Below are 16,808 nucleotides of genomic sequence, written 5' to 3'. Positions count from 1 at the left end.
AACAGTTGATAAAGACTAAAACTAATGCCATGTTTATACCTGGGTTTCTACTGCTGCTTGCAACATCCTGGCTTTCTTGACGATTAAATTCCTTGTGATTGGCATTGTCTGAGAAGTATAAAAAAGATTGGAATTTCGGGAAACTCGTTGCAGATAAACTTACTTTATCATTTTGTTCTGAGTTTAGTAGAGTATTTAACAATAAATGTTCAATACTTTATCATTTTTTTTTTCTGAAGGAAAAATGCTCTAAAGATGTGTACTGTATGTAATAATGTCTCACTTAGCACTGGTTAATCACATTTTCCTGTAAGACACACTTTACATGCAGACTTTATTTCAATTTCCAGAGAAAATATGCAAGTATGGACCAATCCGCGGGTAGTATTGGGCTAATCTTGGCCGATCAGTTACATAATGTATAGATTTAGCCAAGCCTAAAAGCAGAGCCCCTGATTGCAATAAGTTAACCCGAGTTTAGCCTGTGATCCAATCAAAAACCTGTGCTTGAACAGCGGTCAACTTCAAAAAAAAAAAAACATTTGACCTTGCTGAGCTGTAAACATTCAAATGTCCAAGTCAAAGTGAAGCTGCATTTCAAGTGTTTCAAACATAATTATATAAACAATAGCTTCCATTTGGCGCCGAAATATATATACCTTATTTGCCAGCTGGGAGGTCCGTATAGTGAAAAACTGTGATCGAGGTCTTAAAAATGCTGTCCGAGGCCGCAGGCCGAGGGTAGCATTTTCAAGCCTGAGGTCACAGTTTTTCACTATATAACATGTTTATGTTTTTTCCTGCAGTAAATCGGTTTTAATTACAAATGGGTTTGCTTATGCAACTTTGTCATTGAATCAGCTTGCACATCATCTACTCACAATATATAAAAAATCTTGGCAACGAGCGGGTAACAGATACTAGACAAAGAAAGATGTATTAACGAACAGATTTATTTCGAACTACTTTACGTTAGTTGCATTTATTTCACCAGTTACGTTCTCCAAAATTGTTTTTCCGGTACGAAATTTCGTGCTAAGTTGAAAGTTTTACTATAAAAACAATTTGTCAGTCATTGCTATTAAAATCACTTGAAATCAAGCTTTTTTTATTGTAAATTGAATAGCAGAAGGCGAGGAAATTCTTTAACTATTCCACAGAAATTCTCTTAAATACAGCCACGATCAGAGAGGTAAACTCGACTGAAATTGATTCAAATTTTACGGCGAGAGAAACACTGGATTACGCGCCATTGCAGCGCCCAGTTACAAACAACCAGACAAACTCTTACAAATTCGAAACACTCAATTTAATTGAGATAAACTTGCGTGGACTAATTGTCAATGGAGGTGTAAAAAAGGCAAAAGATTGACAATTGCCGCTAACTTTTAGGAGCGAAATTTAGGAGCCGTAATTGCTACAGCGGGGAAAAAATCTGTGGGCCGTATCGTAAAAAGCTAGACCAGTAACGTGTGCGTGATTAGCCAATCAAATGCAAGGATTTAGGATTCCGGCCCGTTCATTTGCTTGAGAAAAAAATAATCTGGGATATTCCCCAGTTTTAGCTTGGGAGCATTCGGTCATGTGACATGTTCAGACCATCGCAAGCAAGGGAAAAGATTTGATGAATTATAATTACCTTCATTATACAAAAACCAATAAAATACCAGGTAAGCTTTTGCATAAAAATATGATATCTTCACACTCGAAAACATGTTATCTTCATGTGTGAAAAGATCACCGTTGCTATGATTACATAGTAAATAGTGCCTTTCGCAGCAATAGTGAAATGGTTTGGGATTTCATTGGTGTTCATGTAATAAACAGAACATTACATGGCCACTTGGAGATACGAAATTTCTCTTTTCGTGCTGACAAATATTTCACTCATTCGCTGTGCTCACTCATGAAATATTCTTCAAAACTCGAAGAGAAATTTCGTATGTGCAAGCAGCCATGTAATATCCTCTATTTTCCAGGCATGATGAAAGCAGTGGAGTAGTAGGAGATCAAGGGGTCATCAAATGCTGGGGACATTTCCAAAAGGCTGGATTTCAGGCTTCCACATGTGCCAAAGGGGCATCAATGCCAAAGAAATCGAAGCAGTCATGCTTTCACTCTCAGCTCAGTGAGCAGAGCAAAGGTAATTATAGATACATTGTAAGCAAGATTTTCTGATTGAGACTGTTGAGATTTTGAGTAAAAGAACAGTTGTTAAACATAGAACATGGAAAATACATGTAATAGTCTTAGCTATAGCTTGGCTTTGTTAGGCTTTGTTTTGGGAAAGACAATGACAGATAGCATTCTGAAATATGTAGAATCATTTTTGTCTACTGATAAAAACGTTCAACACGTGAACATTTTACTATCATTGTCTTGATGTGATTCTAAGTTCACTGAGCAATTACTAAGCAGCCAACTCCTTCAAAGTGGCTCCCTCCCATTTCCCTGAAGGTGAGGGTTCAACTGCGTTATAATTGCGCAAAAAAAAAAGAAACTTAAACTAACCTTTAGATGGATCTTTCTCAAAGTATGCTTTGCATGCTTCATACTCTTTTTCTGAAATTGTTGTTTTTAGTTTCAACTCAGCAAGGCTAAATTCTGTCAAGATCTTTTCTGTGGCAAAGCTTTTTTGAATCACTTCACCAAGATGGCCGGATGAATAATCTTCCCACAGTCTCTCCAAGGTCCGGAGTGAATCACACTTCACTGTTATCAGCAAACTTCCTGTCTGAACATCTGTAATAAGGCCTCCAATTGTTTCCATGTAAGTCAAAAAATCATCACAGTCGTTCTCGCAACTAAATGGTTTCACCCGCAGATAGTTGATAGCAATTAAACGTAAGACTTCTCCTTCTGTAGGAATGGAATTGGGTGCTTGGGGAGCTTCAGAATTTATATGTGAAGACTTGCTCTGTCCTGATGACACAGGTACTGCAGATGCACCATGTTGCCCAATATTTCCTGATCCCCCTGATTCTACAGTTAAAACAGGAGTTCTATCCTCGGTGTTGTGTTCAGTAGGTTTCATGGTTTCCACATCAATCTTTAATTTCAAAGCTGATAAAAAGAAATTTTTTTGAATAATATTCCACATTTTGTTTTTAAATCTTTTATTAGTTGATATATATTTACTTTTATCATCAGGCAGACATGTAAAGGGAATTAAGCAAGTGATCAATAATATATATCCTTTTTCACTGTAACCCACTGTGAAAAATCAATTCATCTAGAAAAAAGATTTCCAACTAGCACTTCCTAAAATATTACAACCAGACGGGAGAACTGGTGTAAATGTATACTTAATTCTCAACAAAACGCATCTAATTAAGGCCCAGTTCAGACTCCATACTTCACATGAGCCGAATCAAATTCACTGAATCAAGTTCATGTAAAGTACAGCGTCTGAATCAATTGGTAACTGCAGATTGAATTTAAACAGGCTTAGCTGTTTTTCATGTCCTGCTCAACCAGGAATAACGGCTGAGGACCAGTTTCGATTCAGACGCTGAACTTTAAATGAGCTGAACCAAATATATATATTGAAGGGGCGCGTGGAATAAAGCCCTGCGTGACTTTTGGAAAATTCTGAAGTAGCCAGGATTGAAATACATGTACATGTATCTACCAGCTATTTTCACGGTTTACTTTGGTCTTAATTATTGTCTAAAAAGAACTCTTAATTATTACTAGGTCCTTTTAGACAACAATGAAAACCAGAGAAAACTGTAAAGTTCAATGGCTGGAAAGTATTTCAATGTAGGTTACCTCAAAGTTTTCCAAAAGTCACTTAGGGCTTTATTCCATACACCCCTTTAATAGCTGTTATTGCAGTTATCAGCCGCCTGACACACAAACAAGGCGAACGGGTATTGACCTTTTCGCCTCGTTTGCATGCCTTTTGAAACAAAAGAATATTTGACCGCAGATTCAACTGCAATAACAGCTATTAATTTAATGTATTTGTAATGTATTTGAAGACCTGAGGATGGACAAAAGTATACATTGCATATCAGTGCATCAAAATGGCGGCTTGGTGGGTTTTGCTCATCAGAGAAGAGGTTGATATGTGTAGTTGGTGTTTTCCTGTTTTTGTGCGCAAACTTGCTGCCTCTAGCTTGGTAAACAGCATCAAATTTACTGTGCATTCATCATAGTGTTTGTGCTTGTGTTTGAATTACGTGTGAACATACACAAATTTATAAATGGCGGGCCGCTCGGGTAAGCCTCAGTACGAGAGCATATGGCGATAAGTGAAGCGCAGACAGCTAAAGCTCCAGTTCTACCAAAGGAATGTCATACTCCTGAAGCTAGTATTGCTGGAAGGAAACCAAAAGAGTTGGAAAATGTCTATCTTTTGTGTTGGCTTCAATGGAAGCCAGAACGTAGAACTAGCACAGCTTATGAGGCGGTATGTTTACATTGAATGATCCCCTGACAACGATAATTTAATGTAAATAATATTTTGCTATTTCCTGCATTCAATTGAATACGGATCCTAAGTTCCAATAGTACCGTAAATTTGCACTTACTCAAGACAACAAAGAGTCGGTTGGTACTTAGCATAAACGGCAAGATTTAAATAGGACTCTTTATTATATAGGCATAAGTCAATGTATATGTAAGGAGATACAACAGGCCTGCTACCATCTTTTTTTATCTTTTTGTCCTACGATCATGGACAAAAGTCTTGGGACAAATCTGCACTTTTGGTGCTTTTGCGCACATGCTAGACGCGAATACCACTTCACCTGCCTAACCTCGCCCCCCAACCCCCATACAATGTTGAACTACTACCCGCAATTTCTTCTGATTTTCAACATTGTGTTGGGTGGGGAAGGGAGAACAGTGACGCATTTTTAAAAGGAAAGCAGCGCTTTTTTCAAACTTCAGTAGTAAAACACAGATAATTCGTCAAATTACATAAGTGTCCCAAGGACTTTTGTCCACGACTGTAGCTTTTCTTTACACTGTAAGTACATCTAAAGTAAAGGGCTAAGCAATTTCCATCCTAGGAAGCTTTTTCTTAACCTCAGTATCACGCTTGGTCATTTTGCAGCTCATTTTATGGTCAACAAGCAATGACCTTATCAGCCTACTTGTTGCCAGGCTTAATTGTCAGTATTTTTCATTTCATCATTTACTGGAAAAGGATGCAGTGAATCATCAATTTTACAATTTAGGGTACATTCAACATCTAGAATTTTTGACCAGTTTTGCTCCCAAACCATCTTCAGCATGTAAGCTGGTGTGAGGTCACAGAAACCAACTTTGCCTATGATATAAATACTGTGAAAGCAGCAGGTGATATCAGTTATTTTTCTTATTCAAGTATCAAGTATCAAGTATCATTATTTTTTTCCTAAAATTGATTTGTCACTAAGGGAGCACCAATGTTTAATCAAATACAATGTTAAGAGCAACCTCTTGGCACATATATATACATGTAGTATTGTCACACGAGCATCATAATTTTTCTTAATTCTGTGACAGGCCTACTGAAAATTCTTTCCATAGTTTTTTTTTTTTGCTTTTAAAGATCTTTGAAATATCCATCTCCAAGAAGTCTCTATTCATTTAAGAATTACAGGTATCAAACACAATCGTGTTGCACACTTGTAATCTCTTTTACAAGGAAAGTAAATTCCACAGATTTTAGATTCTATCACATGACGGGAGGCATAGAGATCCCATGACATAGCACAGTGCACACGCCAGGTCATTGCACAACGTGTAGTTTGCCGAGGTTGTTTTTACGGAGAAAATAACTGGGAAGTTAACGTAGTTGACTCACAGAAACCAGATTTACGTGCCAACGCAGTTTGCAGTTGGCAAGCTAAAAACGATATCCCGCCACACAGACATGGTAAATCTCAATGAGAACACATCAGAGCAGGAAAAGCCTGCACTTACTGAAGCAATTTCAGCCATCCTTTCAGAGGTAAAAGCCTTGAAAGAACAAGTGACAGCCCTCAAGGAGTCAGTGAAACTTGTAGAGGTCAATCCTGAAGTTGAAGAAAACTTTGTGGACAACGAGGATAATGATAACAGCGAGTCTTTGAGCACTCGCGTCGCTAGGCTCGGCAGTACGTCCACCGAGCAAACAAAAGACAGCACGAAAAGCCTCTTGCAAGACATTGCATCTGATCTTGACCTCAGCGAAAGAACAGACAGCTCTGTGGATGAGGGTTTTGCAAAAATTGTCTTGAGCTTGCTTAAAGACAAACTCCCCGAGGAGAAATCACACGCGAGGATAGACAAATATTCCCGCCTGAAGACCGAGAGACTTTGCGCGCCGCGAGTAAACCCATTAATTTGGAACCAACTGCCTCCGCCTGTTCGCACACAGGATTAAAAAAATATGCACAATGCTTTAAAAGCCTTTTTGGTGGCGACCATTAAAGCAACAGACCGTGTGTTGCAACAACAGCCAACAGACAAAGCTCAAGAAAAAGAGTTCATCACATATCTAACAGATGCCATCACCTTGTCATTGCAGTGCTATCATGATATCGACAGCACTCGAGGCCAGGCGTTGAAGAAAGACCCCCAGAAGGATTATGCCGCATTGTGTAGCTACAGTGCCTGCAACGTCTGAATATTTATTTGGTGACCTGTCGAAACTTACCAAAGACGTCTCTGAAGCGAACAAGCTCACCAAGAAAGTTCGTCCCCTGCAATGCATTACACCATGCAACGGAAATTCTGGCTCGAAAATTCTGGCTACAATTATACAAACCAAGGAACTCAAGGCAATCGCCGGTTCTGTACAGATCTGCAAATGATCCTGGACTGCAAATGATCTTCAAATTGGACGGCAAATGATCCCGGACCGCAAACGATCCCAACCAAAAATATGGAATGGCATGGATTTATATCAGAGGAAGATGAAAACATATAAAGAAAATTTCACAAAAAAAAAAAAAAAAAACGTTTTATCATTTTAAAAGAAATATTCCATACTTGCTTTTCTGGTTTTCGAAGGCTATTGACCTAGAAAAACACTATTAAAATTCTATATATACCTGCTCAGGTTACGTTGCATGAAAAAAGAGATATATTCCTGATAATTTTAATTCTCATTTAATTTTGTCTGTGAACATCCCCGTCCAAGGTCCCAGCTGGGTTAGTTCGGAGTTCACCGGGTCAGAGTGCAATTTTGTGGCACTGTGCGATACTCTTCCGAGGCGAATTTGCTGCTCATTCATCACATGGAATAAATAGTTGCCATCTTTGCGGGTTGGTAACTGGCGATATGCAAGTCCTGCATTTCCCACTTCCAACTCTTACGGCGTCGACAAAACTGGATCGGATCACGGATCGGATCACAGAAAAAAAAAAAAACGTTTTAAAGAAAAACAAAATCAAATCGTTTATGACATAATAATAAATAAAAAATAAAAGTGGAAAACTAAAATATGTTAGATAAAAATAAGACTCCCGAATTTGACGCAATGACATGTTAATTACAGAGAATGACAAGAGGTCATTTAAAAAGCCACATAAGAGCCTAATTTACGACGAATTTAAATTGTAATGAACAGGCAGATGTAGTTATATTTGAACGTTAGTTGGCTTGAAGCTTGCGTAAACCTCCCATTCTCGGTTTTGAAATTGTTGTTAGTATCAGTAGCTAATTCTCGGCTACTTTTTCGTGTCAGATGTGAGCGTTACAGTTAGCGTTACAGTTAATGAGAAAGCTTACGTACGAAAGCTTAAGGACATGACTTGCTTTAATGGAGCTACGTCACGATTTGCGCATCTTGAAAAAACTAGCCTAGTTTTTCAAGTTCTTCATTTGCAGTCCTTGTTAAAGTGCCACTGAAACGAAATTTTCGTATGTGAGATTTTTGCTTAGTAATAAAGTTTCAACCTTACTTGGAAACACTGCAGACTTTTTTTTCCCATACGGTAAGCGAAAACTGCTTTTTCAGCCGTTCGAAGTTGGCTGGTTAAGCCCAAAATTGGCGGCCATCTTGGCGCGGCCAAAACAGCCTAGTGACGTCACTGGTTGTATTGCTCTCATGCCGCGCTGAAAATTTAGAGTGATTATGGGAGAAGAGAATACTGTTCGAAGCCCCCCAAAAAACATCTTAAGGACATCTCAGGGCTGTAAAGCAGATAATAACAGTAGCCTTAGACATGAAGAGGTGGAGAGTCGATCCTGGGGCTTTTCAGTCTATTTAATTGGATATTTTATGTAAGCAAGCAAACGAGTGGGAGTTCTTAGATCGCAAAATGATCGGGACTCTTAGTGAAATGGCCAGCACTCAATTAAACAATATCTACACTCATAAAGTAAAAAAGACATGAAAACAAGAGAAAGCGGCTTTTGAAAATATTATCCGGAGTGCTGCTGCACGAATCGTAGCAACAACGTTTCGAGTTTTCGAGTCGCTTCGCTTCGAGGAAACCGGACGCTTTGTGAGTTTCACCGCGGACGAGATTGTGCCACAGTGACCTTTAGTCTAGTTGTATCTGCTACATCCTACAAGTTATCACAACAGCAACAATTTAAGAAACCCTCTTCTTTTATATGAGGGAGCGAATTTAAACTATAAAGGTAAACTTAGCTGCCATGACCCTACAATTATATGTTTTCAGGAAACGAGAGAAAGCGTGACAATGTCGGCGGCGAAAGGTCATATATGCAAATTAGTTCAAATTCTGTTTAATAAACCTTCGAAAGGAGTGCAAACTGGTGACGTTTGACGAATTGCTTTGAACTTGAATACTATTAAATGAAGATCATAAACATAAGTATGTGCTAAAGAACTCCAAGTTATCCATCGGCCGTGAAATATTACAATTGGGAGATACGTGTAAAAGAGACGCGAAATTCCCGCTTTGTTTACACTGATACGTATGCGGCGATAAAGCAAACCCTGCTGCGGATCACAATTTTCAAAGATACATTTTGTCTACCACAAGAACTCTCACTTACTAGTATCATAAAAAGATGCTCTCTGTGTGCAAAGAAGTACTCGACTCAAAGCTTGTGGACCGTTAATAACTTCATGATTGTGCGGATGGCTGATGCGCTTACGGCTTTTAATGCAGCAAAGTTGCCGAGGATATATTCGAACCTTGTTAATAGACCTTAGATAAACGTGAGAATCCAAATTTCAGAACCAGGCTGAAAACAGACGACGAAATATCGTGTTTAGGCTTCAGGACGTGACACAAAAGTTGCCACACTCGTCTTCGAAATCTCCAATCGAGTACTCAAGATGTTCGAAAAGTATACTGAGCTGTTCTAGTCTGTAGCATTCATTTTGGTGAATCTTCATTCTTTGGCGCCCTCCAACGTTTATGATGTGTATTTCCTGTCAAGGCTGGACTGAAATTACAAGGTAGGAAACTAGTAGGTATCGACAATATGAAGAATAAACTTAAATAAATCAAGTGAAAACAAGAGAGAATCTTAAGCGCTTCTTGCGTGAATACAACCAGTGACGTCACAAGGTCCTTAAACTCGGTTCCAGAGCCCGGACACAGTTTTGCTCCAAAAAGTCGATTTCAGAAGCTAAAAAGAGCACTTTCCGTTAGGATTTGACAGAAATAAAGTTCACCATTATTTTAAGCACGTTTGAAACTATAAATTGGGCTAAAAAAAGAGAGTACGAAAATTTCGTTTCAGTGGCACTTTAATCTTTGCCATCCTTAACGATCCTCATTCCGTTTTGATTTGTTTTTGCCTCTTAAGTGCTTTCTATCCTAGAACACGATCATTTTAAGGTTTTATTCCATATAAAGGCAACTCTTTACGACCCTAAAAATCACTTTAAAAATCATGACGTAACTCGTAAAATGTTGTTTATTCTCGGGTTGCGTTATCGTTCACACTATCGATGTTATTCCTATATTTTTTTTGTAAAACAGCTATATTTCCTTGAAATACAAATGGTCTGTTTCGTTTTATTCCAGTACGAAATATCGTATTCCAAACTCACATCTTGTAAAAGTATAGACTTGTCTGAGAAACGGAAATTGTTTGAAATCATCAGGTGTTTAATTTTTTAGTGTTTTTAGTTTTTGTGTTTCGATTCATACGTTCGTCCTATTATTACCAAGCTGACTCGTTTTATGACAGTTTGCCTTTGATGCAAGCGAATATACGAAATATCATTTATCTGAACTGCGGAGAAAGATATGAAGACATGATTGATCATCGCAATCAAAACCCAACAGCCTGAAAAAAAAATCATCTTTGACCAGCTCCCAGTTGGCTTGATATTATAAAAGAATAAAGGAATATCACACCTGAATTAAATAAAACGTTCTGCTCACAGTAGTCACTTTAGTGTAATTTGCTCAACAAAATTTTGAATTTTGAATCTTGAATTTTGAATCTTGAATTTTGAATTTTGAATTTTTTTCCTTGATCCGATCCGTGATCCGATCCGTGATCCGATCCGTGATCCGGTCCGTGATCCGGTCCGTGATCCGATCCGTGATCCGGTCCGTAATCCGGTCCGTTATCCGGTCCGTGATCCGATCCGTGATCCGGTCCGGTCCCATCCCGATTTTCTCGACGCCGCAACTCTTATGCGATTCACTGTTGTCAGAAGCTTTTTTTAAAGGTATATATATAGAATTCAATAGTGTTTTTCTAAGTCAATAGCCTTTGAAAACCAAAAAAGCAAGTGTGGAATATTTCTTTTAAAATGATAAAGCACGTTTTCTTTTGTGAATTTTTTTAATATGTTTTCACCTTCCTCTGATATAAATCCATACCATTCCATATTTTTGGTCGGGATCATTTGCGGTCCAATGTGGCGATCATTTCCCGTCCAGGATCATTTCCGTCCAATTTGGGGATCATTTGAGGTTGGGGATCATTTGCGGTCCTGGAATCATTTGTGGACCCGTACAGTTCCACCCATATCAATGGACAACAAATGATTTTTTGTCCAAAGGCCACCCTCCAGGGACAAGATTAAAGAAGGAGGGGGAATCAAAGCAGGCCTAACACAAACAAGTCCCGAACCACAGAGGTATGCCAACTATTAAGGTGTAACCCTGCAACTAATGAAGTACATGTGTTACTCTCTAGTCAGGGTTCATTGAAAGCAGGCTAAATCATGTGGTTTTTATCACACTGGTGAGAAATTACAACTGATCCCACAATATGAGAGTGCATAAAAGGAATAAAAATTGAGTTCAAACCAGGCACGATACCATTTCAAGCTAATGTGCAACCAAGTGCATTTAATCAGTCGCAGCATGACATTCTTGCTGTGGAAATTGGCAAATTACTTAGAAAAGGTGCACTCAAAGTTTCCTCACCAGAACCCGAGGAATTTGTGTCCCCTATATTCCTTAGACCTAAACCAGATGGGTCATACCGTATGATAATTAACCTCAAGCTTTTCAATGAGTTTACACAATACTGCCATTTTAAAATGGACGCCCTTGAATCAGCCGTTAGAATGATGAAGCCAGGGTGCTAAATGGTATCAATTGACCTTAAAGATACACACTACTCTATACCATTTGCTAAAGAGTACCAAACATCTCTGAAACCCGTGTTCAATGGTACGCTTTTCCAGTACACCTGCTTGCCAAATGATTTGTCCAGTGCCCTACGTATATTCACTAAGCTGCTTAAACAAATTTATGCATACCTACATACACTAGGCTATCTCAACCTAGGATATATAGATGACTCTCACCTACAAGGGGACACCGTTAAAGAATATAGCAGCAACATTGAATCCACAGCAATTTTGCTCAACTACCCAGGCTTTCACTTACACCCCACAAAATCTTACATAATACCTACTCAGACCCGCACATTGTTTCTTATGTGATGTACATTTGTGTTGCCAAGTTTTAAGACCACTGCTTCAATATTTCTAGGGATATTGTTTATTCAGTATTTTACCATTTTTAATTGCAAACAATATGACGTCATCACTGATCTAATTTGCATAACAGAAAAACATCAATATCTCTAAAACGCAAAAAAAGATATTTCAAAAAGAAAAACGCCATTCTTCTGTATTTTGAAAGGCCTTTCAAATAAGCAGAAATTATTTTTCTTCTCATATGCACTTTAAAACAAAGAAACAACAGACGATTTTTCCATAATTAGGCCAGTTAACATGGAACACTAAAGTTCCTTATTAAAAATAAACTTCCTGGAATAATGTCTTAAATATGCTAACCTAAAATTACTTTATATTTAAGCAATAGACCACTCCTTCTATGGGTTTACTTGGGCAATAAACCACGTGGGATGTTGAGAGAACACAAGAAAAGCTTGTAAATCACAAGCCATTAGGCATGTGGTTTACAGGCTTTTCGAGTGCAAAAAGCCTGTCAATGAGAGGAAAATTCATTGTACCTTCGTGATCAAGTTGCTTATTCTCATAAATTCTATTATCGGTGCTATGGATGTTGTTTGTACTGAAAATGCTGATAACAAGTCTCTAGGATATTCGGGGACAAAAGCATTTTCGGAGCCCTCGACTGGCTGGGGTAATTCGCAAGGCCAGGAGACATGTAGCTTTGAAGAAGTTTACGTCGAGTTCCCCTCTCGCTGAGACTTAAATGCTACGATTGTGGAAAGCGAGTTTGAGAGAGAACTTTCAAATACTTATCAAGCAAATGCTATACAAATGCCAAATAATCTATACCAAACAACAAATGCTGAACAACTGTAAAATACACGACCTATCAGATGAGGAATCGCTGAAACATGAAAATACCAAGGAGCAGAGCGAATCTGTTATGGTGCCTGAGCGGTATATCGACACATGTATTAGAAAACCTGAACTCCAAAATGGAATTCTACTCCCGGCGTCAAGTAAGTTTAATTTTCAATGCAGCGGTGATCGCATATTTTCAAAATAATGTACACGACAATAACAAAATTCAGACACAAAATTCAAGAGCAGTGGTAGTCTCTCGTTTATGAATGAGACGTGGAAGAGAGCCCTCTAGAATTTCTTTCAGAATGGTGACTAGACTTTACGAAAAGAGAAAGACAAGAAATGCCGTCAAATTATACATTAAGAATTATGTGCCTCCATCATCTATGTTGAAGGTTATGCTATGCGGATATGCTCGTAATCAGTTCTTTGACCATTGCAGAAGATCAAAATTCATGATTTTCCCAAAGAAGTGTTTTATTAGATGGAAGCTTCATTTGTTTGTTTTTCGACTGAGGACACTGAAGCATAAAAAGTCACCTTCGCTTTGTATTTATACTGAAAACAATATTTACAATTATTAAGGCACCTCCACGTTAAAACTCGTCATTTATCTAGCAGAATTATATCACTTAGTGGAGATGTTGAATTAAATCCAGGGCTTTCAGAACAGACTTGTAATCCCTTGTGTAGTGCAGCACGTATGAATTCTGCATCTCTATTAGAAACAAGATTTTTTTTACTTAGGCAGAACTGCAGTTGATGTTGGAGGAGGTGGTGACTGCTTTTTAAGAGCTGTATCGCATCAACTTTATGGGAGTTCCAATAATCATTTTTATGTGCGCAGTGTTGGTGTTCAGCATTTAGTGCATAACCCTGAACAATTTATAGAGAGTAACATTGAGCATTCTTGGCAAGATTATTTACAAAGAATGTCAAATGAGGGAACATGGGCTGATGCTATCATAATTCAAGTTGTTGCTACATGTAACTGCCTTAACTTATCAATTCATATTACTGAGTCAAATCCAGCCTTTTCTCCTGTTACTGTTGTTGAACCAATAAAATTAATGTGACAGCTGACAGCCTAAGAATTTACATTGGGCATGTAGATGAAATTCATTATGTTTCCACAAGTGAGATGCAAAGAAAATACAAGTAAGGACAAGAAAAACCAAGGTATCCAAAAACGGAAATTGAACCTGGAACATGTGAGGGAAATTGAGCTAAAGTCCTCCAGAAAACGAAAAGCAGCTAACCCGGAGCATGTAAGGGAAATTAACAAGCAGTCGGTTAGAAAACGAAGAATAAACAGCCCAAAATGTGTAAGGGAAATTAACAAGGAATCTGTTCAAAAACGAAAAGCAGATAACCCAGAGCTTGTAAGGAAGATTAATAAGCAGTCGGTTAGAAAAGGTACATGTAAAGCAGATAAGCTAGAGCTTGTAAGGAAGATTAATAAGCAGTCTGTTCGAAAACGAAAAGCAGATAACCCAGAGCTTGTAAGAGAAATTAATAAGCAGTCTGTTCGAAAACAAGAAGCAGATAAACCAGAGCTTGTAAGGGAAACAAATAAACAGTCTTAAAGAAAAAGAAAGCCAATAACCCAGAATACATTAAACAAATCAATAGAAATTCCAAAGAAAAGCTCAAAACAAAGTCGTGTTTCCATAGAGCCAATGCAGCTAATGAAACACTTTTTCAAGATCTCCCAAATGTATCACACGTAACATTTGGCAGTGACAAGTTGCAAGCACAAAAAAACATAGACACTAACGCAATTTCCATGATAAATTTGTTTCACAAAAACATTGCACATAGCCCAGAATATGTATACACTTGTTGTGATCAGTTGTGGTACAAGTCCTCTGTAGTGAAATGTGATGCAAATAAATACAAGTCATGCTCACAAGATGTGGTTAAGTCCTGTCTTACTGGTTTTAACAGTGTTAACAACATTGAACGGATATGCATAACTTGTGATTCAAATCTGAAGAAAGGAAAGTTGCCGAGCTGTTCTAAAGCCAATAAATTAAATGGGTTTTCCTGACAAGCCTGATGTATTAAATTTGACATCATTAGAAGAGTGACTAATATCACCTTTTATTCAAATCCGTGAACTACCTAGAGGTGGTCAGTTGTCCATTCATGGAAACATTGTAAATGTCCCAAGTGATGTCATTCCATTGTACATTGTTTCCCAAAGGCCACTTAGTGAATCGCAAACTATTCCTATAAAACTTAAAAGGCGTCTCAGTTATAAGCATCGTTATCAGTTCCAGAATGTTAGACCTAAGAGAGTATTAGATGCAGCTAGATATCTTGTAGACACAAGTGACTTGTTCAGAGAAGGTATAGAAGTTCAAAATAGATGGCTAAATTGTAGTGTAATCTGTTGCGTAACAATATTTCCCAGTAGCCTTCGCGGCACGGTGTGGAGACCTCGTGGTCGACCATGTAATGCTCTTCTATTACCCGCTTGATTAAACTGTTGTGTTGCTGTTCGTATCTGCCTGTTTTATGGCCCAATAATACCACATGGTGTCAGAAGCGGTTTTCAACGAACCATGACGTCTTTTCGAGTGCAGCTACCAGAAAAGTTTGACTTTAGTCGTCAAGAAGAGTGGCAGAAGATTCGAACGCTTTCGCCAGGCATCTGGTCTGGTGAAAGAAGAAGAAGAGAGTCAAATAAACACGCTGATCTACACTATGGGAGATCAAGCCGACGATATTCTAAACTCCTTCAAGCTGAGTGCTACACAACTGAAGCAGTACCACATCGTTAAAACGAAGTTTGACGAGCACTTCGTGGTTCGCCGTAATGTTATTTTCGAGCAGGCAAAGTTCAATCAACGCCGCCAAGAAGAAGGCGAGACAGTTGACACATTCATCACAGCATTGCATACGCTCGCCGAACACTGCAATTTTGGTACCCTGACATACGAGATGATCCGAGACAGAATTGTGGTAGGCCTTCTAGACGCGAAATTGTCAGAGAAACTTCAGCTCGAACCTGATTTAACGCTGCCAAAAGCAATCAATCACGCGCGACAGAGCGAAGCCATCAAAAAGCAACAAACCCTAATGCGAAATGACTTCAAGGAATCTACGGGAACAAAGAATGAAACGCCGAAATTTAGAAAAGACGACTCGTCTAGAAGTCCGAGCGAAACTTTCAAGAAACCGCCAACGCGTCCACCGTCGAACCGCTGCGACCGCTGTGGGAAATCGCCGGGCCACGCGCGACAAAACTGCCCGGCTAGCGCCGCGACTTGTCACAAGTGCTCGAAAAAAACGTCACTGGGCATCTGTTTGCAGGTCCGCGCACACTGTCAGCGAAATCGAAGAAGATTATGCCTTTCTCGGAGAAATCGGGACGAAGAGAAACGAAGACATTTGGTCTGTAGACCTCACTCTAAATAGCTCTCTTGTCCGCTTTAAAATTGACACCGGAGCTGACGTCACTGTCATCCCTGATAGCGTTTACAAAAAGCTGAAACCAACTCCGGCCCTCATTCAATCCAGCAAGACCCTGTTTGGCCCAGCCCACACAACCCTTCCCATTCTTGGCTGCTTTATGGGAGTCATCAAGAGAGGAGAAGAATCTTCATCGCAGGAAATATTTGTGGAGACTGGAGCACGCCTAGCTCTCCTTGGCCGTCCAGCTATAGAGACGCTAAAAATTGTCCAAAAGGTCAATGCAGTGGATGCAGAAGAAGTTAAAGACAAATTCCCAAATCTCTTTAAAGGTCTTGGAAAACTTGATGGTCCCGATTACCTCATCAAGTTCAAACCTGACGCGAAGCCACACGCAATTAGTACCCCTCCAGGAGAGTACCTGTTCCCCTTCTTTCGAAAGTCAAAGAAGAACCCTCCCGGATGGAACGAATGCAAATTATTTCTAAAGTGGATGAACCAACTGAATGGTGTGCCGGGATGGTAGTGGTCACAAAAGCCAATGGCAAAGTTCGAATATGCGTGGATCTTACCCAGCTTAATGAAAGCATCCTGAGGGAGTATCATCTCCTTCCCAGCATCGACCACACCTTAGCTCAACTCGCTGGAGCGACTATTTTCAGTAAGCTTGATGCCAATTCAGGATTCTGGCAAATCGGCTTATCACCAGAGTCAGCTAAACTCACCAATTTC

General features: G+C 39.0%; 1 protein-coding gene and 1 pseudogene across 3 annotated transcripts in view; one reads left to right on the top strand and one right to left on the bottom strand.

Moving 5' to 3' along the window:
* Positions 1-16,808, bottom strand: part of LOC149101051 (uncharacterized) — a 68,212-nt gene that overhangs the window by 37,816 nt on the left and 13,588 nt on the right. For all 3 annotated transcript variants that reach the window (XM_089276165.1, XM_089276166.1, XM_089276164.1), the window contains exons 2-3: positions 2,512-3,063; positions 40-108 (exon numbers count right to left, since the gene is read on the bottom strand). In XM_089276165.1, coding sequence (XP_089132291.1) covers positions 40-108; positions 2,512-3,063 — 621 coding nt within the window. The remainder of the gene's footprint in view (positions 1-39; positions 109-2,511; positions 3,064-16,808) is intronic.
* Positions 5,867-6,910, top strand: LOC149101052 (uncharacterized; annotated as a pseudogene).

Source organism: Orbicella faveolata, unplaced genomic scaffold (assembly GCF_042242905.1).
Source record: "Orbicella faveolata isolate gen_17 unplaced genomic scaffold, um_ofav_v1 contig_4, whole genome shotgun sequence".
NCBI lineage: Eukaryota > Metazoa > Cnidaria > Anthozoa > Scleractinia > Merulinidae > Orbicella > Orbicella faveolata.
The sequence above is the reverse complement of the archived record's forward strand: the minus strand, read 5'-3'. Positions and strand labels throughout refer to the sequence as shown.